Source organism: Solanum verrucosum, unplaced genomic scaffold, assembly GCF_900185275.1.
Source record: "Solanum verrucosum unplaced genomic scaffold, falcon-dt-bn FXZP01000253.1, whole genome shotgun sequence".
Lineage (NCBI taxonomy): Eukaryota > Viridiplantae > Streptophyta > Magnoliopsida > Solanales > Solanaceae > Solanum > Solanum verrucosum.
In genome coordinates this window covers 742,888-768,105 of record NW_026019984.1, presented here as the reverse complement: position 1 = coordinate 768,105, position 25,218 = coordinate 742,888, and the positions used below count along the sequence as shown (strand labels likewise).

Here is a 25,218-nt window from a genome sequence, read left to right as displayed (position 1 = left end):
GAGAGCAAAGATTGCCATCAAAAACCATATCTTCCTTTAGGGGGGTTGGGGGTACCACTACTCATTTATGTATACAGAAGGATGTAATACAACGGATGAAATTATTATTTTTAAAATTAATTTGAGATTCAATTCGAACTATCCATATGAAATATTTCTTGGTGAAAGCGTTTCCCTCAAATAAGTCATATGTACTTATGTAGTATGAATTTAAATTAATTAAATTCCAATACAAATATCGGATCTATGGAAAACCGATAAAAACTTAATTCTGTATTGTTTTCTTGTAGCTCGAGTTTTATGGACTGCATTGAAGATAATAAGGCGGATGTCGCCTCTTTATCCGGAGGGCGATTGGGAGCAACGTGGGGCTCGTTCCTAGGACCGCCACTGAAGTTGAACCTTCTTCAACGACAAAAATAGTAGGAGATGAAATCTAAATGAAATTTTACACTGCCTTTGAAAAAAAAAAATGGAATACTTCCTTGATGTGGACTTCTATTGTGACTCTAAAATATTTTCAAACCCAAAAAAAACAAAAAAACAAAAAAGAGACTCCAAATATTTAACTTCATTGAACTATTAAGTACTAGTATTACGCTTATATCTGGTATTTTGTGCGGTAAGAAAATGTCACCAATTCTTAAATTTAAGTTTTATAAAGTGACGGTCAAACCAACTATGTTGTAGGGAGGCGAAGTATTAATTGATCAAGAACTCGAACGTTTAAAAAATACAAATTGTGAAAATAAAAATGTTGAAATGGATGCGTGGGCATTCGACGAGAGAAATAAAAATGACGATATCAAGAACAAAGTGGGGATAACCTTCATGGTGGACAAGGCGAGGGAGGTAAGTCTGAGACGGGCCAAGCATGTGAAGAGGAGATGTACACACACCCTAATGAAAGGTGTGAGAGGTTGACTATAGTTGGAATAACAAGAGGTAAAAGTAAGCAGAAAACGTATGGAACGGTGATTAGACAAGACATGACACATCTACAGCTCACTAAAGACATGATCCTAAATAGAAAGATTTAGAGGTCGAGAATTTGGATCGAAGATTAGTAGATAGTCGAGCATTGTTTAATTTCCTTACAAGTATTGTTTTTATCACTTTTCTACTATCTTGTTCTTTGATCATAGTCTTCAAATATCATATTATTTGTTGTTGCTATTGTTCTTTTCTCTGTTTGTATTCAACATGAATTCTTCACTACTATATTTGTTTTTTAATACTTGATTTTAAAAATATTTTTTTACTTAAACGGAAGAAAAACATCTTTAGAGTAAGACTGCATACACACCACGATCCCCAGATCCCACTTGTAAAATTACATTGAGGATTTTATTGTTGAATTATTTTTATCTTTTACCCACTATGATAGTACATGAATCAAATTAACATTTTAAGTATGTCTTTGGACATACGATTTCATCTTGTGATTTGAAATCATGAGATAAAATCAACCTATGGACATGTGATTTCTTCTCATGAGATGAAATCTCAAATTCTCAAAAAAAAAAAATTGATTTGAAAATTTCATATAATAGATTTTATATTTTTCAAATATAAAGTTGACCCACCAGCTTATATTTTGTAAAAAGAAAATTCCACCATTTTAAACCTACCAACCATTTATTTTATAATATGTAAACAACATTTATAGTTGATATTATTACTCTTACCAATGAGATAAAAATGATATTTTCAGAAATCAGATACTCACCTATACATCTGACTCTTAAAGGTTAAGAGAAGATAATATGCACCTGAGTATTTATTTTATAGATGCATTCAAGGTAGACATACTTAAAGAAGAATATGGAAAATAATGTTAGACTTGCTGCTGGATTTAGCAAAGATGAATAGTGCAAGTTCAAAACCCAAACCAAATATTGCTCTTGGGAAAGAATGTCAAGAAAAAAAATGGCTTGCACCTGAGCTGGTTATCGGTAATTTGCAGAAACGTTGTGGCAAATATCATGTATTAGCTGCTAAATAACGGAATCAATAAATTAGAAGTGGTTAGAATAATTTTAAAGACTGAAAATGTGCAGAATATGTGAACTGTTTAATACCAGTCTATCATTGGTAACCATCTTGAGATTCCAATTGTTCATTTGAAATGGCTAAGTACTTCTTTTTCATCTCAACAGCTGTGATATCTGGAAGGCAGAAACAAATAGATTCAACTGTTACACGAAGACCCCAAGAGAATACTAGCTCGTCAAGGAAGAAGAAAATGCGGGTAAGACCCAGTTTGAATCATATACACTGTTGAGGAAAAGAACGAAATAATTTTGGACCAATGATTTCCAGATTCTTTGTGGATCAGTTGGAGAGAAGAAAAGCGTAAGAAAATGCCTATTTGAACTTAGCACACAGAAAAAACTAATGTACTATATAAGATTTCAACTTGAATCTTTTTTTCTTTTGGTAACCGTGGTGTCCGGGCCAGCTTATGCACACAATACACCTCAACTAATTTCATGAGATACATGTCACCTCCGAACAACAAGTACCAACTAACTTTGTTGTCGATGAGCTAATGAGATCATCTTTGTTTCATGTCAATCAATAGCACCCCTTTGACTTGTTTACTTTCCTTCATATTAGTGGAAAGCTTTTATTCTTTTCTACCCCCACAAGGGTAATCCAAAGATTCGTATACTAAAATGACCATTTTAAACTTGGACTGTCAGTCCTCTACTTGACTATTTTGGCAACAATTTCAACGCAAAAACTTTTATAGTAGTAAAAATTGGCAAATAAATTATCAACTGGAAAATTGGAATCAGTATAACATTACGTGACGGAAAGATAAAAGCAGAAAAATGAGGTGGAACTATAGACAATAACTAATTCAAAATTGAAACATTTTGATCTCACCTCGTACAGGATATATTGAGTTGTAGTGAACCTCGGCCCAAAAGCTCAAAAATATAACTGCAACAATGGGAGTTCATATACAAGAGTCATCCCAACTTTGTTAAAATTGAAGAGAAACAACAATTAAGACTAATCTCAGATGAACTCCCTTTCATGATTATTCGATCAAGTAATGATGATAAGGATCAGTCAGAATTGTTTGATATATTCCAAGAGAAAAGGATGATCTCCCTTTTGAATTGCACAACAGGAATAAATGAATCCACCCACCACCCGAAAGAGACCAAAATATTTCTGTTCTTCATCAAGTTCCGGTAAAACTGTTCATTTGTTCTTAAATCTTAAGCTTGAAACTAAAATTCCACAAGAAAAAACCAAGCCTAAACAAAAACATACTATTTTGTTTTGTTATTGTAGATACAAGTCTAGGAATCTTGACTTAACCATAGACCATGGAGGCCAGTAGTACCATAACTCATATATTTAGAATGTTGATACAGCTAAGACACAACTCTAAATTCAAGGCAAGGCTAACATCACAGTTAAGGTTAACATAACTATTCAATGTTTTCTCCAATTTTCGCACTTGAGAAATCAGTAAAGTTCGGGTTCAATATGTGATTAGCCAATAGAATATATATGCATTGCAAAAGCAGATAACTGATGAATAAATCACTAGTTTTTCTAGACGGAGTAATCGATTAGGTGTGGTGGTCAAACCAATACAAATATTTGAGTACTAATGCGACTTCATAGGGATTACTTAGATGATAATATGTTCAAAGCTGCAGCTAGATCTAGCAACAAGAATAAGAACAAAAACAGATTTATGAACGAGAATACATCTTTTACCTCGTTCAGACTTTTGAATGGTGGGAAGTATCTCAATGTAGCAGGTATCTCTGAAAGATGTTATGACCAATATTTTGACACCATACTGCATTGAATAGTTGAGAAAGTCAGATAATTATAAATTTCTCGACTCTTCCAGCAAACTACAATCAAATACTCACTTTTTCATCAGAAAAAACAAACAAGCCCCAATAATTTGATTTCACTGAAGAAAATGGTGTTATAATATTACGTTTGAGCATCACTGATAAACAACTAATAGAATCCAAACACCTCTTTGTAACACCCCAACATGATGTTCACAAAATGCACCATAAATGCACTAAGAAAAGAAATTATTCTGAACTTTCAACTGGTATTTGTTGATTAAACAAGAATGAAGAATGTGCCAATGGTGTTACGACAATATGCAGTTTTTGGGTCTTGGCAATTTTAATTATTAGGTGCAAGTCTTTTGAAAAGCTTCACCCCCTTGTGCTTAGCCTTGGATATGATATGCCAGAATTTTAAAAGAGAGAGACGCTTAGAGTACCTCTCCTACCCCCCTCCAAATTGTCGCTCACCAGAGAACAAGAGGAAAGAAAGGAACAATTAGGTGAAAGCACAGGCCAAAAACTTTACCGAATCAGAAGCTGCTTGTAGAGTTACATGATCACCCCACTCGCCGTCCCTGATTTCATTTACATAAAAGTAGCGATTTAAAGTAATCCATGCAATGATATTAATTCAGAAACAAAGTTGAAGAGATACTTTGACATCTTGTTCAGATAATCATGATAGGCCATGGGAACATATCCGTCGTATATCTCTGGGCATGACTTGAGCTGATAATCCAAAAAAAATGATATCATTATCGCAGAACAAGAATGACAAGGCAAGATTTGTTTATGTTATGATGTGAAGCTTTACGGACCTGATTCACAACTTGCTGTCTGACAAATTTGTGATGCTCAGGGGTGCGGTAAAATTGATCTGACAAAGCACGAAACTAGAACAATACATGTTCTACCAATCAGAAGTGAAAATGGAACAGTTAGGTGGGAACAACAGGACTGACTAAGATGATACCCCTTCAATCCCAACTGAATTTCAGTATTACTATTAATTTGAGATTCATACATGATACAACATGAAAAAAGTCTTTAAGAGGGTGTGGGTACTTGAGAAGGAAGGAATTCATAAAGGACATGCATGAAGGAGCAGTCAAAATACAAGAAAATGGAAGGCAAAGGAATTTTCTAAAAATGTTGAATTACACCAGGTTTGCCTTCCCGCTGTATTGTTTACCCTTATTATGTGTGAGTCAACCAATAATATAAATAGAATCGTGCCAGTTATTTGCAGATGATACTGTCCATGAAACAATGGAGGGACCCATCGGAAGTTGGCTTTTTGGAGAGGCACTTTAGAGACTAAATGTTTAGGATAAATAGAACTAAAACAGAATATATGTATAGTTTAGCTCGTATAAGAGGGTGAAGGTGAAGTTAGACAGAATTTAGCTTCTAAATGCTGAACTAATAGCTAAACTGAATTTTCCAAGAAATGACACAATAGATACAAGATAAGGGGGGAAAAGACTCATGATAGATGCAGACATGACATGTAGAAAAAAGTAGGATGCTTGAAATGGAGGGTTGCAACCTGAGTATGTCCAACTTACTTCTAAAACTGAATTTTCCAGGAAATGACATGAGATGCAGATATGATACATAAAATAAAAATAGGATGTTTGAAATGGATGGCTGCAACTCGAGTATTATATCATACAGAAATACTTAATCAAAGTAAAGTATTGTAGAATTGTGGTGAGACCAACAATATTATATGAATGTAAATATTGGGTCTCTACGGCGAACACATCCATAATCATCCTCGGACACAGAGAATCAGAGATATTAAGAAAGATATTCATTCCTATAGTGTTAGACAAGTAAAAATAACCACATCTGACAAGTAGTGCACGTAGCATGCATAAAGGATACATTAAGTGAAGGTTGCCACCCGCCTGGAATCAATATAAATAGCTAAGAATTGAAACAATGTAAGCAAAAGATTCCTGTAGGTGATACTATTTAGTTGGGATACAAGTTTAGTTATGTTGTTACACTTTTAGGTCTGATATTTGCTAATGATTTGGTTAAAGACTGATATGACAATGTAGAAGTGTAAGATTCAGAGAATCTCTAGCATATATTAGCAAAGTAGTATTGGAACGCTTTGAGCCCGAATAAGTTAAATGATTACAGATGATTGGACATAGCAGGAGCCGATGTTCTTGGGATGGAGATGTAGTTGTTCGAATGATGAACTTTGATTGATTGTTGAAAGAACTTCAGATTCATGATGCAATTATTTTAGACTATTGACTTATATCAACAGAAAAATATAGGGAGTATTCAGGAGGATCAAATATTAAATATAAGCTTAAACAAGGTGAACATTATTTTTAGTTAAATCCCTAAGAGAGGTTATTCTCATTTTATTTTTTTGATGACAAGGAAAACCCGCAGCCGCTACCCTTTGGGTGCGCACAGGGTAAAACCCCCACTCCTATGCAATATCTCGCAAACCACATAGGAGAGGTTAATCTCATTTTCCTCTCCTCTTTTCTTCTTGTTATGCGAAGTTCTCAAATTTACTAACTGATTACCAATTTGAGTATTCACTATTTCTCTACTTCTTAAATACATAATTTGCAACCTCATAATTGACCTAAGATAACCTCAGCTTTAACATCCCCGAACTGCATCACTTCTCCTTTTCTGATAAGGAGTTCATCACTTCTTGCATCAACTTTGACTAATGTTTAAGAAAAGACCTTTTTAGCATTTGTCTAGTGTAAGAAGACAGTGACATATGGATATCAAAGGTAAAAAATACAGACTTGTGTGAATTGTAGCACCGAAAACTAGAGCTTACGGGAAAAGTGGTGAAACCAAATCATGTTCCTATTATTCCAAACTTTTGTTTTTTTCAGGGCAGATATAGATATAACACTTTATTTTCTAGGCTGGTTCCAACTTCTAAAGTTAAGATTTTATAGTGCAACCGCATAGCATCCCAAAACCATGTGAGATGGCTTTCTTGGGTGGAGCTTCTTAACCAAATGTCAGATACAATAGTCTTTCAGCGTCTATTCCTCATTTCCTCCGTAGTGTATCTTATCATAAGTGCTTACATGATATTATCGTTACATAGCTTGTTAAAATTGGGATTAGAAGTTAGTAACTCCGATACAGAAGCTATTTTTATTTCACATACGGGGCAGTAAGTTCCCCTGTTTGGACAATCTGAAATTAGTGTTTTGTTTCTTAAAATATTGAATATTTGTTGTTCCATTTTCCATTCTTTATCTACATTGTAGAACTCAAGAAATTTATAAAAATGAAAAGACAGCCTTTTCGAACTTCTTTGACTCAAGTTATTACTTTCTTATGTCTAAAGAATTTGAAATACTAAACGTGCCCTCCTCTTTTGAGAACTGAACAAAACTACAGATATCCTCAACTATCTAGTAAATAATTGTGCTAGGGAAGATTGTGAGTTTTAATTGAAAAGAATTGAATGATGAATGTAGGAGAGCTGACCTGACAATTCCCATCACCTTGAACTTTAAATTCAACTAGTTCATAAACCTGTAATCTGTAGAAATAAACAAACTTCTGCACCTTAAACAAAAGAATGACAAAGAAGAGAAACAAGTAGGGAACACACTCACAAATTCTTTATATGTGATATTATTTAACTACACATGAAGTTTAAGAATTAAGAAATTCATTTGATGTATATAATAAATAATTGGATTATGGAAGAGAATATCAAAGTTGAGGTTTCAAAGAGAGTAAACATCAAAATTAAAGTACGAAGAGCTTAATAAATTTAGATTCATGAATGTTGTATAGAAATAATATGGTGCAAATATTTTGGAACATCCAAAAACAGAAAAAGTGCCGTATAAATTAACTCAAAGGGAGTTAAAATGAACCCCTTTGTTTAAAAAAGAATGAAGGAATACATGGGTCAAACAATCTACTTTTCAGTCTCAATTATAAAATCGAGTTCTTAATCTTTTTAAAAATAAAATTTACACAAAGAATTATGAAAAAGTTATGGTCAAAGAAAAAGTTGTATACTTCTCAAATGATAATAGAGCCATATAAAGCAGAACAGAGGGGAGTATTCCTTTCGGGTTTGTTCTTTTCCTATTATTTTCTCCTTTTTGATAGGTACTTAACATTATTTAATTTGTTTAAACTTAACAGCTGCAAGAATTATCCCTACCATCAAATAACATAAACTTAATTTTTCAAACAATAGAAAAACATGCAAAAAACAGTAAAATAATAATGAATCCTTATGATATTTATGTTTTACAGAAATATAATTTGTTGATCAGCATCTTTTCAAAAGTGGTGAGGTAAATTTATATTAAGAAAAACAATTGCTAGATTTATACAACCAGCATAGGGTTTGTAGATCTTTGAACTAAACATTCACATCTTCCATCAAAGAAATTGTATAATACCGGTCAAGAAGTCTTTGATGATCTAAGGTTGCCTCATCAATTGACGGTATTTCTCCATTGATTCTAGGGATATGCTGCAAAGGCAAGTATAGAAGTTGCATGAGCATAAAGGCAAAGGTTTCAAGAGGCACAACTAAGTTAAGCGACAAAAACAAGTATATCTCTCAAGTGTCTACAGAGAATGAAGTTTAACAACAATGAGACATGTCTCCAACTACTTCTGGCACATGAATCCCGATATTTTCAGATGATTGTATTGATTATGAAAAGGAGAACAATTGAAAATCTTAGTTGCTAACTCATTATACATATGGACATAGAATGCTTACAGGAATTGGAATCATCTGGTTCAATCGTTTCCCTACTTCACCATCAAGATTGTATTCATCCGTCAATTCAAGTGAATATGACCAGTCCTCCCCCGTATATGACTCTTCTCCTGGGCTAGAGCATGAAGTGGAAGCTCCATCATTAGTTTCTTCTTCATCACAGTTCTCTTCTCCTGAAAATTATAATATGAATAGTCAGAATAAATTAATCCAAGAACTATAATTATAAGGTTGGAAAAAGCAAACACTTCCAATACCAATATTGTAGTTTCCCATAGGTTGACTAAACCAGTCTTGTGGATAAAAATGTGTTTGTGTATGCTCTGCCATTTGATGGAGGATTGAAGGTGGTTCAGCGACTGAAAGCTGAGACAGTTCTTCCTGGAGACGCTGTGCATTGAAATTGTGATTTTCCTCATTGCCAGATTCTGTACTAAAATGATTACCTTTGAAGTAATGGTCCTGATAGTAATCTAAACTGTTTTGGGGCATGGCACCACTATATGCGCAGTTAGAATATGGATCACTATCAAACAACTGAAGACCCCACCGGACAACATCTGGATCTTGCTCGTGCGTAATCATCTGAGCAGTTTTATTTATATCAGATAAAAGCATGCAACAATGAATACTGATGATTATTGCTGTGTAGCAGTTAAGAATGATAAAAAGAAAAAGCCAATTATCTGTGCTCCGGGACGCAGAACAACCATTTCCCTCCAAACCAACTTTAGTACTAGAACAGTGCAAAGAACTAATTTATCAATGTTTTTCTTTGTTTTTGTGATAAGTAATAAATACACTTGTGTTTTCTTTTTCAAATGATCTAAAATGGAATCATCTAAAATTAAGAGTAACTCACACAATTGCATACAAGTGCCTGTAGTCTGTAGATTACAATAGCAATAAGGATTAAGGATCCGTTTCATAGTTAGTTAGGTACAAAATGAGAATTCACATTCAAGCTTTCTGAAGGGGCTGTGACCCATGAATTAGGTGTACCTACTTTTTCTGTGGTATTCATGTGGGTCCCTTAACAACATTCTTTGGTAATAGTCATACAAATCACAAAGGCAGACTCTCTTTGAAAATCATCTCAGAATACCAGCACCTATAGACAACACTTTTGAAGAAAAGAGAAAATGGCATATGAAATTAACGCAATGCAAGGTGTTTAACCGCACCTTTGGCAAAATTCTTCCATGCGTATAATTTTAACCTGACAAACTTATGCAGATCTAAATTCAATAAACCACAAGTGTCCCTCTTTAATAGTTTAACTTTTAGATGAGGCGGTCATGCAATTCAAATAAACTACCCAAACCTCTAAACTAGCTAATCAATGCTGAGGACGTTAGTATTTAGTAATTCCATTTTAGTCATTTATAACACACACAGATAGACAGAGCAATCTCCAGTTTAAGTCTACTGCACCATCATTTCTTTTCCTTTCCCTTTGAAACCAGCTCGTAATTACTGTTTACTTCAGGATAGTTTGTCAAATATCAACTGATCAAATGCCAAATACACAGATTTTGGTGACGAAGTGCCAATGGATTGTTTCAGATTAAGCAGAAGAAAGAACTGAGGATAAGAAAATTAAAGACTAAAGTACATAACACAATCTCAATCAATCACAACAACCTATGATCAACTCTATCCATATTTCATCTACAAATAACCTCTCCCTTTTTCTTTCAGATTTGGCAATTACACATTCATATAGAATGCACATAAAGCAACCCAAAACAGTGCATACACATACAAAGAGCAAATTAAAGCCGCAATATGAATCAATCACAACAAATTTTGATCAACTCGATCCATTTCAAACAGCCTAATTACATACTTCTACAATAAATGAACAAAATCACTCATACTCATTGTTACTTCCCATGAACACTCAGACTGAAGCACAAAAAACACATAATTTCCTCTCTTCACAGAAAATCACAAAAAATGCTTGTTAAACTTACAGTTGATTTCGGCCGATCCAAATTGCAACAGCTCCTTCGACTGAGGAAGAATGCCGTGAAAAGAAAAAACACAAAACAGTAGACACATACATAGAGCAAAAAAAAGCCCCAATCTAAATCAATCACAACAAATTTTGATCAACTCGATCCATTTCAAATAGATTCTACAACAAATGAACAAAATCACTCGTACTCATGTTACTTCACACATGAACACTCGGAATGCAGCACAAAAAACACTCAATTTCATCTATTCATAAAAAATCACAAAAATGCCCAATAAACTTACAGTTTGATTCTGGTCGATCCAAAATCACTCGTACTTGAGCACTCGGAATGAAACACAAACGAACTCTCAATTTCATCAATTCATAAAATCACAAAAAATGCATGAACTTATAACTGATTACGGCAGATCCAAATTGCAACAACAGATAAACAAAATCACTCATACTCATCGTTACTTCACACATGAAGACTTAGAATAACGCACAAAAACATTCAATTTCATCTATTAGTAAAAAATCACAAAAATGCTCATTAAACTTACATTTAATTCCGGCCAATCCAAATTACAACAGCTCATTCAACTGAGGAAGAATGCTGTGTAAAAATACACATATCTAAATCAATCACAACAAATTCTGATCAACTCGATCCATTTCAAACAGATTCATCACGTGATGATTAAACACTTATACAACAAATGAACAAAATCACTCATACTCATCGTTACTTCACAAATGAACACTCGTAATAAAGCACAAATAACACAACTTCATCTACACACACAAAAATCACAAAAATGCTCATTAAACTTACATTTTATTCCGGCAGATCCAAATTGCAACAGCTCATTCAACTGAGGAAGAATGCTGTGTAAAAAAAACAGTACATATACATATCTAAATCAATAACAACAAATTTCAATCAACTCGATCCATTTCAAAACTACAACAACTGAACAAAATCACTCATACTCATCATTAACAGTTCACACATGAACACTCAGAATGAAGCACAAAATACACTGAATTTCATCACAACAAATTTTAATCAACTCGATCCATTTCAAACAGATTCATCACCTGATGATACACACTTCAACAACAAATGAACAAAATCACTCATACTCACCCTTACTTCACACATGAACACTTAGAATAAACCACATAAAAACACTCAATTTCATCTATTCGTAAAAAATCACAAAAATGCTCATTAAACTTACAATTAATTCCAGCCTATCCAAATTACAACAGCTCATTCAAATGAGGAAGAATGCTGTGTAAAAACAGTACATACACATATCTAAATCAATCACAACAAATTCTGATCAACTCGATTCATTTCAAACTGATTCATCACCTGATGTTTACACACTTCTACAACAAATGAACAAAATCACCCATGAACACTCGTATTAAAGCACAAAAAAACACACAATTTCATCTACACACAAAACACACAAAAATGCTCATTAAACTTACATTTTATTCCGGCCGATCCAAATTTCAACAGCTTATTCAACTGAGTACGAATACTGTTAAAAAAAACAGTACACACACATTTCTAAATCAATCACATCAAATTCTGATCAACTCGATCCATTTCAAACAAATTCATCACCTGACGATTAAACACTTCTACAACGAATGAATAAAATCACTCATACTCATCGTTACTTCACACATGAACACTCATAATAAAGCACAAAAAACACACAATTTCATCTACACACAGAAAAATCACAAAAATGTTCATTAAACTTACATTTTATTCCGGTCGATCCAAATTACAGCAGCAAGTTCAACTGAGGTAAAACAACAACCGTACTCGAGAAGCCACAAATAGCAATAGTAGTAATATATGGATGGGGAGGAATAGTTGATGATTGGGGAGAAGTGGAGAGGGACGGATGTCACGAGGTGAGAGAGGAGAGAGAGAGGAAATGGACAGTAAAAATGGAATCAAAATTCTGCAAATGCACCTCTTTCTGACTTCTCTTCCACTATATCAGTCCCTTCTTTTGGAGTTTTTCGGCTTCCATCCTCGCCGTTTATTCCTTTTCCTTTTTTTATTACAAAATTATCAAATAAAAATGAAAGAATTATAGTATATTCTAAACTAATGTTTGACCATATATTTAAAATATTTGTTTGATTGTAGATTTTGAATTGGGGTTTGAAAATTTAATTCAGATATTTATTTGATCATAAATTTTGAATCAAACTTGAAAAACTTATCTTCAGATATCTATTAGGTTATAGATTTTGATTTACATTTGCAAAAATTAGTTTAAATGTTTGTTTGATCATAGAGTTTGGATCAAACTTGGAAAACTTATCTTTAAATATTTGTTTGACCATAAATTCTAGATTAGCCTTTGAAAATTTTACTTTGAATGTCTATTTGATCATATATTTTGGATCAGAATTTGAAAACTCATCTTTAAATTTCTATTTGGTCATAGATTTTTTATTAAATTTTCTAACCTTATCTTTAGCTATTTGTTTGGGCATAAATTTTGGATCAGACATTGAAAACTTATCTTTAAATATATCTATTTGATCATATAGTTTGAATTAGACTTTGAAAATTTACTTTAAATGTCTATTTGATTATAGATTTTGGATCATACATTGAAACTTATCTTCAAATATCTGTTTGGTCATAGATTTTGGATTAAACTTTGAAAATTTATCTTCAAATATATTTTTAGTCGTAGATATTGAATTAGACTTTGAAAACTTTACTTTAAATGTCAATTTGATCGTAGAGTTAGAATCCGACTTTGAAAAATTATATTCAAATATCTATTTGCCATAAATTTTGGGTCAAACTTTGAAAACTTCACTTCAAATATCTGTTTCATCATAGACTTTGGATTAGACTTTAAAAAATTACTTTAAATGTTTATTTGGTCATAGATTTTGAATCAAATTTTGTAAACTTATCTTCAAATATCTATTTAGTCGTAGATTTTGGATCAAACTTTAAAAATTTACCTTCATATATCTATTTAGTCATAGATTTTGAATCAGACTTTGAAAACTTATCTTCAAACATCTGTCTGGTAATAGATTTTGGATCAGACTTTGAAAATTTATCCTCATCATAGGTTTTGAATTAGACTTTGAAAACTTACCTTCAACTGTTTATTTGGTCATAGATTTTGAATGAAATTCTAAAAATTTATTTTTAAATATTTGATCATTAATTTTGAATTAAATCATAAACAACTATCTTTAAAAAAAAGTTAACTTTCCTTCACTAAAAAAATAAAATATACTTCCAAATATAATTTTAAAATTTATGATAAACGAATGCTAGGACGTAGTTTTTTCACATTATCATCATGCAAGGATAATGATGAGTCATTAAAAAGAATGAGACATTATTTACTGTATAAAATTAGCATATTTTATACTTAAAAAATAATCACTGTGAATGACATATTTTATTTTATAATTATATAATATTTATGAAGTGGGAACGTATTACAACTTGTTTGGTACGAGAAATAAGAAATAATTGATTAATCAATTTAAAAATAAGTTTATTTTATATTAAGAGTGAGATACTAATTTTGAAATGATTTTTTGATTTTAAAATTCTAACATGAATTCCAATATTAATCTGATGCGCGAGATACATTAATCGTTAAGTAAGATACATTACATTTTATACATGATACACTAATCTGATGTGTGAAAATGAGGGATTTTGGAGATTTGTAAAACTTATAAGGGATAATGGTAATAAGTAAACTAAAATGTGGGATTTCTGTAATTAATCATTTATATTATATAGGGCTATATCTATTTTCTTAAATTCTGACACGCAAAAAAGACAAACAAATTAAAACAAAGCTAAAAAATATATCTTATGAAATAATAATAATAAAATGCTTATTTATTTATTTTTTTATAATCAATATATTCGGGTCATCATAAAAATATTAATTTAATTTAACATGATAAAAATTTATACAACGAGCTGTCTTTTTTTTTAATAAATAAATAATATTTTTAATGTCTTTTTGTATTCACTTTCTATTTACAGGTACGGATACCGTGTTTTATCATGATATTGTCGGGAGCTAGAAATGGCTGCAGTTAAATTTCCATAATTTTTTTTTCATTCTTTCCCTCAAGAAAGCCCAATATAGTACTGCACATCTATTTTTAATTAAGTAGGTTTTTAATGATATTAAAAAAATATATAGGATTTTAAGTTAAGTTGAAAAAATATATATAAATATAAATTTATATTTGAATATGTATATTTCACTTTGAAATTTATTGAAGTTTTGTGAGAGATTTTCGTTTTTACTTAAGAACTTATGTATTTATATTTCTAAATTTTCCTTTTATTTAAGAAAAGCAAAAAGAGAAAGAGGGGGGGGGGGGGGGGAGGGGGTGTATTATTAATATGACTTTAGATTGTTCATAAATTTAAATGATTTATTTTGTATTATTAATGTACCAATCAAGGGTTTGGTCTATTTAATGTAATATATGTTATTGTTCTTGCTACTAATATATGTATAATTTATGCAATATTATACGTAACAGAATAAAAATTAGTTTTGTTTATTGAAAATACCAAAATAAAATTAGTTCTTGATTTTAGTATTGTATTATTGTATAATCTTTGCTTAAAACTCGATATCGATGTGTGTTTTAATATAAGTGGAGTGAACAATTAAGTATAAAACTCATGAAAAATAATAGTTTAAGTAGGTAAAAGTAACAATAAATAATTAAGATATTAAACTCATGAGAAAATAATAATTTATATATGTTTCGTACCATTAACTTTTTTTTATATATTACTGAAACAAATTCACATGTATTAAAATAAATTTCAATTATCCAAGTAGCTTAACCCAATGTTTAGTATTAAGACTTTTAATAAGAATTTGTAAGTCATAATTTTCACAAATTATTCAATTGGTCATTATTTGGTTTGACCACTATGATATATACAGAATATAATGGAATTTGTCATACTTGCACTAAATCATTTTTGATAGTTTTTTATTCCTTCCCATGAGATTTTTGGTTTCACTTGTCATTAGGCAACAAAAGTTAAGTGTACCACCAAATAGTAGTGTGGTAATATGACTCATTTTAATCATAGATTTTAATTATAAAGTTTTGAGAATGGAGAAATGCTAGATATGAAGATTTAGGTTTTTTGATTTAATTTGTTTTCTTTAGTTAGCTTCAATCTTCGGTGAATCATCATTATTTTATTTAGAAAGACAAAAATTTTGGGCAAGAGAAAGCGCAATGCACCTGATGCAAATGACTTTTCTTTTTTTCATGATATATCAATCAGAATGAAGGTTCACAAACTAGAATTGACTAAGAGACAATTGAACTTCTATGATTAAAAGTTCGTACTTTATCACTTTTTTCCATATCAAATCCATTTTAGTTGGAAAAAGATTCTGCACGTAGGAATTTAACATAATAAGAAAATCTTCTTTATTTAATTTTTATTATGTTTATCATAGTCAATATATAATATCATTAAAATAATTACATTATAATTGAAGGAAAATTGTGGAAAAAACAGGTTTATCTAAAGCAAAGTATCTTAATAAAGGACAAAAAATTCAAACAACAGTTCTTATTTTTAGTATAAATTATATAGATATAAGTACACACGATACTTCATAAGATTTTTGTTTCTTTTAAATGAGATCATTTATATTTCAAGTGATCTCACATGACTTTCATTATCTTATTTAAATTAATCTTTTACTATTTATGCATTCAACACTTGCATATCAATTTCAATGTCAACAACGACAAATAACCACATATATACTAAAAAAACAAAAGATAATATTATTCATTTCATTACATATTAAACTTAGTAAAAGGTAAAATTAAAGCCATAAATGTCACAAAGTTATGTTAATCATAGATAGTGGCAACATTAGCATTACACGAGGTAAAGAGTTAACTTGCCTTCTTAAAGAGGCCAACACATCATTTTGAAAAAGTCATATGTAAGTTGTTTTATTTTGTATCCTCACAATATCAATTTTTATGACTATATTAGGATAATTTTACCATAGCTAAATCTCTAATTCGAGAATGTTAAGAAAATGTGATACCATCCTTATTTGTTTGATGATAGTGAACTCAAATAACAAGAAAGCAAAAAAGTTAAAGATAATTACTTATTTAATAGGATTCGAACCAAAACTTATAATATTATTTGAGTTTTTTTTCCTTGTATCGTTGCAATTCATAAAGATCATAATTATAAATTACATAGTTTTCCTTATCAGATTTATGTTACTGAACTATTGAAAAAGATCGAGAACATATATCAAATCATCTTTGAATTTGACAACCACATTTACTTTAGTACTTTAACTACGCAATTTTATTTATCCCTAATATCTTATTTGAATTAGGAGTATCAGTGTTGGATGGAGGATTCTCTCAGACAAAACTATCCACAACTGACTTGACGGAAGAATGCCTATGTGAATATAATTTGTTGCTAGAAGAAAAAATCACAATAGCAAAATTAGCACTACATTAAGGGGTCGTTTTGTAGGCCGTATTAGAAGAAATAATCCATGTATTATGTAAGGTATTATTTAGTACTATGTTTGACAGAAATTTGGGCCTATGTATAACTAATTCATCCATGAATTAGTTATACATCCTACATGGTATTATAGGATGTATTACTAATACCTTCCATTTGGAGGTATTAGTAATACATAGGATATAATACCATGGGATAAGTCTATGTAAAGACAAAAATATCCCTCAAAACATTTTAATTATTTTGTTTATTTTCTTGATTTTATGATTTATATTTGTACTAGTAAATTTATTTAAATAAATTAGTTTACAAATTATTTAGAGAGAGTTGTTTGTTACTAATAAATCCAATACAAATTTGAAATGCGAGTTATTTATTTGTATATGATGTTTGTGATCTTAATTATATATGTGTGTGTGTGTGTATATATATATATATATATTTGTGTGATTTTCTAATTATTTCTATTTTAAACAATTTAAAAAATTACATACATATTAAAACTACAACTTGTAATTTTATGTGTAAATGTAGATGGTTTATTCAATCTTACCATTGTTGATCGTCTTTTCGATTTTAAGAGAAGATGGTTTATCGTTTTTAAATTAAAAAAATGACATTTTGTGACTGATCAATTTATTAAGATGACAATTATTTATCGTCAAATAATTCAAGTGAAAAATTGCAAACTTGACAACAAAATTGTTCTTCTCATAGCTAGTTAGAAGGTTATAAAAAATAATATTGTTTGGCAATTATCTACCTTGACCTAATTACATAATAATTTAAGGGTATAATCGGAAAGAAGCGTTTTATAGAGTTTTAATCCCAACACAAGATGAGGTGGAAAAAAATGAACCAATCACTTGATAAAAATAAACCCTGCATTACTAATCTCTGCACTACTAATTTCTGCATTACAAATTCCTGCATTACTATTCTATGCGTTATTAATCTTTGTACCAAACGACCCTAAGTACATAACTCACATACCTTTCTAAATAGGTCAATTCATCATTTTGAGAATGTTACTTGTCTGTTGCTTGGATATTGCATCCTCACAATTTCAATTCTTTTGTGACCATTAAGTCTTCCTATGACTAAATTTCTGATTTGTGAATGTAGGAAAAATGTGATGTTGGGTCTCTGTTCTAATTGAGTATTTATAGCGACAAAATCATCATATTATTTGATGAAAATGAACCCAAATAACAACAATATACCCAATGGAATTTCATAGGTGGATTCTGGAAAGGATAAAGTGTACAAAGATCATACCCCTTCCTTGTGCAGGTAAGGAGACTATTACTGGAGGACCCTCAACTTAAATATAACATATGAAACTAATAAAAAGAAAAACGATAGTGTAGAAACAAAGCAACTGATAAGAAAACAATAGCAACGACAAAATAATGTGATAACCTAAACACAATAAACAACAAATAATAATGGATTAAAAAAACAAAACACTATAAGAAAGCGACTAAACCCCTCAAAAATCAAGACAACACTCCATATTTACTAACCTTCTACCCTAATACGCGACATCTAATCCTCCTACCTAATGTCATTTCCTCGATAATCTTGAGTTGCGCCATATTTTGTTTAATCACCTCTACTGAATACATTTTTGTTCTATCTCTACCTCTTTTTATACCCACGATATCCAGTCCGTCACACCTCTTCACTGGGATATTTGCACATATTCTCCTTACATGTCCAAACCATCTTAGTTTTTCTTCCCTCATCTTGTACACTACGGATGCCACTCCCACCTTGTCACAGATATTTTGTTTCCTAACTTATCACTCACAATGTGCCCACACATCTATCTCAACATCCTCATTTATGCTATTTGCATCTTCTGCACATAAGAGTTCTTGACTGGCCAATACTCCGTACCACACAACAACGCCGATCGAACCACTACTTTGTAGGCTTTATATAACTTACTTTTAAGTTTAGGCAATATATTTTCATACAAGACTCCAAGGGGTAAGAATTCACTTCATCGTGACACAAATACGATAAGTTACATCATCGTTGATGTCTCCACTTTCCTAAATTACGGATCCAAGATACTTGAAACTATCTCTCTTAAGGGATAGCCTGAGTGTCAAGCCTCACTTTCACGTCAGTCTCATTCACTGTATCACTGAATTCACACTACAAATATTTCATTTGGTCTTGCTCAATCTGAACCCTTTAGATTCAAAAGTTTGTCTCCACACATCCAACTTAGCATTAACTTTATCGCATGTCTCATTAATAGTATTATGCCATCATAAATAACATATATCATGATACCTCATCCTTGATACACCACGTCATTTCGTCCTATCACTTAGAAAAATAAGAACATGCTAAGAAGTGATCCTTGGTGTAACCCCATGTCAACTGGGAAGTGCTAGAACGCTTGGAAGTATCCTCCCATCGTTCTAACTTGAGTCTTGCCTCCATTATACATGTTTTTATTGCCTTAATGTAAGCTATTGATATACATTTAGCCTCTAGGAGTCCCAAAAGGACATCTCTTGAAACTGTATCGTAAGCATTTTCAAGGTCAATAGACATTATATGCAAGTCCTTATATATATATATTTATTTTTTTTATTTTTTTTTCCATCAGTATCCTCACCAAATGAATGACTTATGTAGTTTATCGCTCTGGTATGAAATCAAATTAGTTCTCATAAATGGACACATATTTTGTCACACCCCGAGCCTACACCCTGGGAAGGACTAGCACTCAAGAACCATTGCTGACCCCAAGCGAACCCTTGGCCTGGCTTAACTCTTAGCGGAAGACTTAAATCATGATAGAAATACTAAAAAGTAAATTAAACTTGCTCAATAGAAAACTTAGAATGTATTAAATAACATTCAAATTAGCTAAAGTGGCAACTCAAGATTCAACATAAGCCAATCACAAGATAGTGACAAATGAACTAACTAACTATCTATGAAGCCTCTAATAACTGAGACGGATGTCGGGACAGGACCTACGACATCCTAATGAACTAAAATACTGAAAAGCAATAAAGAGGATTCCTCCGAAAGCAATAAGGCTCACCAACAAACTCTGAAGCTCAACTAGAATCAATGATGCACTGGATGTTGATCATGGTTACCTGTATCTGCATCATAACAACGAAGCAGGCCAAATGGTGTCAATACATTGAATGTACGAGCATACGATGGGAATTCTAAAACAAGACATAAGCTTGAAAAGAGAACTGAAATAACAAACTTGGTTTCAACTGAACTGAACTGAACTGAATTCATTTCAATACAAAGCAATAATATAAATGCAATATAAAGAAAAACTTTTAAAACATGGATAACAACTCTGTGTATTTTGAAATTGTAACACCACAGAAAAAAATTTCGAACTAAGACTCGAACCGTTCTTCGTAGTGAGTGACATTTTACCAAGAAATTAAAAATTTCTTAAGTGTTAAGGTCACTAGATGTAGCATCTTGAGTTCCAAAAAGAATTAAATTGGAAATAGCAAAATCTGAAAATTTTGCAAGTTATGCTTAAGTTATGAGTTTTGGGTCAACTTGAAATGATCATAACTCCTAGCACAGGATGAGTTAGATGTGCTACAAGATGCCGTAGGAAATACCTTTGAATTATCTTTTCAACGCTCCCGAGTTTGCTAAGTTTCGAGGTTGAATGAGTGAGATATGGTGTTTTGAAGTTAGGCTGTCCAGTTAAGGAAAGTTAGCCGAAAATAGTAAGGGGTATTTTGGTCCTTTCCTTACCAAATCAGATTTGATTCATTTTTAGTAATATTTTAGGGGTCTAATCTGATTAGGTTCAGTTTTATAATCTTAATATACACCTAGAGTTTTAGTTGAGAGTTCAAGAAGAGAAAATAAGAGAGAAGAGGAGAAAAGAGGAAATAATAAAGGCGTTCGTCGACGTTTTTGAGTTTAGTTACAGATTTTCGCCATGGGTTTGATCCCTAAGAGGTATGTAAGCTTCCATAGTGTTGGATTCTTTCACCCACATGCCAATCATGATTTATTCAGCGTAATTTCGTTCTTGAAATTTAAGGATTTAAGTTTTTCATGAGTTCTTGATATATGTTCTTGAAGTTTCATTAAGTTTTGATGTAAGATTCTATTTGGGTCAATTTCAAACGACCATATCTCTTAGAATATAAAGAGCTACGTGAGCCATAACTATCCAATTAAAGGTATTTGAATCTACTTTCCAATGCCGCCAATTTCACGTCAATTCAATTTCTGAGTAAAAAGTTATGACTATTTTAGTAACCTCTATAGTGCTGTTACGAATTAGCCGGCGGGAAAATATTAAAAAGAGTCGGTTTTGTCTTTTTACCTCCAAGAAAACCATAAACGAATTTCTTGACTAATAAAAGGCTCAAAACAATCAGATTTTCATCTTCACAAATGAAAATCATAATTCTTGGCCATAGAGATTTCAAGAAACTAATTCAAGAATCTCAAGAAAGGTTTTCTTAATTGTTTACCTTCAAACTAGGGTTTCAAGGCTTCTAATCAAGTTATTCTTCAAGATTCTTAAAGATTATTCAAGATTCTTCAAGAATCTTGTTCTTCTAGGTATGTAAGGCTATCATAGTGTTGGACTAGTTCGTCCTCACGCCCTACATCTACTTTCAGATCAGTAAAAGAGTAATCTAGGATACTTTCCCTAGATTTTAGTATTCTTGAGATAAGTTGATTTTGAGTTCTTGAATTCATGTTCCTTTTAAAAGTTCTATTCCTAATTATCGAATAGCTATATTGTTATTGAGATCCCTCATATCATGAACCATAACTCTTGAATTCATAATTCACATTCAAGAGAGAGTTAAGAGTAGAGTTCAAGAAAGCCTTTGAGTTCAATTGTGAATCCTTTGAGATCCATCATCGATTTGAGTTAAGTTTTGAGTAAGTAAGTATGAGAATGAGAAGAGTCATATACATGAGTTCCTTATTGATATTTTGATCCTTGAGTCAAGTTGTTCATGCCCATAACTTCCGCATGAACTCCATCAGTTTAGTACCTTTGAGAGGAGTAGTATCTCCAAGTTCTAAGTCTTGAGTAATAAGTTTCTAACACATTTGCGTTTATATTTCTAATCATGGTACTATTATATGTTACCTATGAAGTCCTTGAGTTGATTGTTCATGCCCATAATTCTGCATGAACCCTTAAGTCGAACAGTCTTGAGATGAGAAGTATCTTTGAGTCCTTGAGTTGAGTAGTTCATGCTCATAATTCCGCATGAACCCTCTAAGTTGAGCATAATTGAAATTTGTAGTATTATTGAAGTTCTTGAATTCCAAGTATTTGAGTCTATCTGTGGTTTTTGAAAACCTTGCATTGAGTCGTTCAAGTCCATAATTCGGCGTGAACCATATTTTTAAGAAGTCTTTTACAAACGTTTTAAATTTATTTTAAGACTTAAGTTTTGAGTTGAGTAAAGAGTAAAGAGTAAAGCTTGAAGTTCATTTCTTCAAAAGTATATGGGGACTAAGTATTCACAAATAGATTTAAAATGTTTTCACATTTAAATAAGAACGGAAATTGAGATTTCCAAAGAGCGTTCGGGCTAGTTTTCAAAAAAGAGTAATCGCTTTCTAAATGAAGCAAGAGAGGAAACTGAGATTTCCAAGATAACCTTTGAGCTAAGTTTTTGAGCAATTATCTCAAATCAGCAGAAAGAAGTATGTTTTTACAACATAAGAGCTAGTATATTTTGGGAGTAGTATTGAGCACCGATATGGGGGAGAGTTCAGACAACTCACAACCCCCAAAAATCATGTAGCCATCATGAGTAGAAAAGGGTCATACTTTTTAGATGAATCTTTTTCGCATAGACTAGTGGATCCACTTAGTAGTTCAGGTCCTATACCTTTGGCCGGGTATAATATGCGCTGGCAGCGTGAGGTAGATCGCTATATCATCACTATAGCTCTTATGTGATGGTTGTCGGTTAGAGAAACTCTCATAGAAATTATTGTATTTTTATATACGTCAGTTTATTGTATTTTTACATACATTTCAGAGTTATATTGTATCCTTGCATACACACAGAGTTTACATCATGTTTTTAAACAGTTCTTTTTTATCAAGTTCCAAGCTCATGTTTATGTTTTAAAATTCCCCTTACATGCTCGTACATTCCACGTACTGAGCCATTTGGCATGCATCTTCTCATGATGCAGACACAGGTATTCAGGATCATCAACAAGAGCTTTGTTGATACATTCGAGAGTTCGAGTTAGCTATGGTGAGCCTCCTTGTTTCCGGAGGATTTCATTTACTTTTCAGTTAGTCAGGATGTCATGGGTTTTGTCCCAACTTTCATCTTTATCAGTTAGAGGCTTCATAAATAGTCAGTATAGTTGAGAAGTCTGTATTATTCATTTTATTAAATGTTTTAAAGACTTTAAGTTGCCTATTTTATGGTGAGTTGAATATTATTTTTATATTTAGAGTTTTTCATTTGAGTTAAAGTTTTGTATTTCAGTTTCATGAATTTTTATTCAGTTTTTAAGCTTTGTATGCTTGAATCAGTTTTCCGCTTGTAGTCAGCTAGGATGAGGGTTCGCTTGGGGACCAACAATAGTTCTTGTGTGCCGGCTACGTTCAAGGTGTGGACTTGGGTTGTGACAGAAATACAATAGTAACTTTGTGTGTATGTAAAGATACAATATAAACTCTAGGTGTATATAAAAATACAAGTAACTCTATGAATATAATTGTCACGACCCGAGCCTACACCCTGGACGTGGCCGGCACTCGTAGACCATTGCTGGTCCTCAAGCGAACCCTCATCCTGGCTGACTACAAGCGGAAAACTGATTCAAGCATACAAAGCTTAAAAACTGAAATAAAAGTTCATAAGACTTAAATACAAACTTTAAGTCCAAAGAAAACTATGTATAATAAAATATATACAACTCGCCATAAAAAGGCAACTTTAGTCTTTAAAACATTTAACAAAATAAATGAAGACTTCTAAAGCTCTACTGTCTATATATGAAGCCTCTAAATGACAATGATGGAAGTCTGGACAAGACCCACGACATCCTAACAACTGATATAACTAAAAGGTAAATGAAATCCTCCGAAAGCAAGGAGGCTCACCATAGCTAACTCGAACTCTCGAATGTATCAACGAAGCTCTTGTTGATGATCCTGAATACCTGTGTCTGTATCATGAGAAGATGCAGGCCAAATGGCTCAGTACGTGGAATGTACGAGCATGTAAGAGGAATTCTAAAACATAAACATAAGCTTGAAACTTGATAGAAATGAAACATACTTACCTCTTCTCAAACTTACTCAACTCAAGGAATACTCAAGGGTACTCAAAACTACTCAAACTTACTCAACTCAGAAGTACTCAAGGATAAGATACTCAACTTCGAGATTAGATACTCAACTCAAGGATATGATATTCGACTCTGGATACTCAACTAAATATGACTGAACTCATTTCAATATAAAGCAATTTAAAACAAGTGCAATATAAAGAAACAAACTGTTTAAAAACATGCTATCAAATCTATGTGTATGCAAGGATACACCATAACTCTGAAATGTATATAAAAATACAATAAACAGATGTATATAAAAATACAATAACTTCTGTGAGAGTTTCTCTAACCGACAACCATCACATAAGAGCTATAGTGATGATACATCGATCTACCTCACGCTGCCAGCGCATCCTATACCCGGCCAAAGGTATAAGACCTGAACTACTAATGGATCCACTAGTCTATGTGAAAAAGGATTCATCTAAAAAGTATGACCCTTTTCTACCCATGATGGCTACATGGTTTATGGGGGCTGTGAGTTGTCTGAACTCTCCCCCATATCGGTGCTCAATACTACTCCATAAAATATACTAGCTCTTATGTTTTAAAAAACATACTTCTTTCTGCTGATTTGAGATAATTGCTCAAAAACTTAGCTCAAAGGCTATCTTGGAAATCTCAGTTTCCCTACTTGCTTCATTTAGAAAGCTATTACTCTTTTCTGAAAACTAGCCCGAAGGCCCTTTGGAAATCTCAG

At 32.0% G+C, this 25,218-nt stretch overlaps 1 protein-coding gene across 5 annotated transcripts; it reads right to left on the bottom strand.

Moving 5' to 3' along the window:
- Positions 1-1,641: 1,641 nt before the first annotated feature.
- LOC125818366 (OVARIAN TUMOR DOMAIN-containing deubiquitinating enzyme 12-like) lies at positions 1,642-12,607 on the bottom strand. Of its 5 annotated transcripts, XM_049497888.1 has the most exons (13): positions 12,068-12,087; positions 11,128-11,180; positions 8,859-9,186; positions 8,602-8,774; positions 8,273-8,346; positions 7,335-7,389; positions 4,658-4,732; positions 4,495-4,568; positions 4,366-4,414; positions 3,745-3,829; positions 2,893-2,949; positions 2,082-2,168; positions 1,642-1,997 (listed from the first exon to the last, which is right to left on the bottom strand). In XM_049497888.1, exons 2-12 carry the CDS (start codon positions 11,161-11,163, stop codon positions 2,089-2,091), a joined length of 1,086 nt encoding a protein of 361 aa, XP_049353845.1. In that variant the 5' UTR covers positions 11,164-11,180; positions 12,068-12,087; the 3' UTR covers positions 1,642-1,997; positions 2,082-2,088. The 5 variants fall into 5 exon arrangements, with proteins under 5 accessions (XP_049353845.1, XP_049353847.1, XP_049353848.1 ...); XM_049497890.1 differs by lacking the exons at positions 11,128-11,180; positions 12,068-12,087 and adding an exon at positions 12,351-12,607; XM_049497891.1 differs by lacking the exon at positions 11,128-11,180 and having other exon boundaries at positions 12,068-12,091.
- Between the last annotated feature and the right edge of the window lie 12,611 nt (positions 12,608-25,218).

Coding starts and splice junctions, on each gene's coding strand:
- LOC125818366 (XM_049497888.1), bottom strand. CDS start 11,163: ATGAGCTGTTGTAATTTGGATTGGCCGGAATTAAAT. Junction 8,775..8,858: donor TATGGGAAACTACAATATTG/GTATTGGAAGTG, acceptor TATAATTTTCAG/GAGAAGAGAACTGTGATGAA. Junction 4,733..7,334: donor AAGGTGATGGGAATTGTCAG/GTCAGCTCTCCT, acceptor GTATTGTTCTAG/TTTCGTGCTTTGTCAGATCA.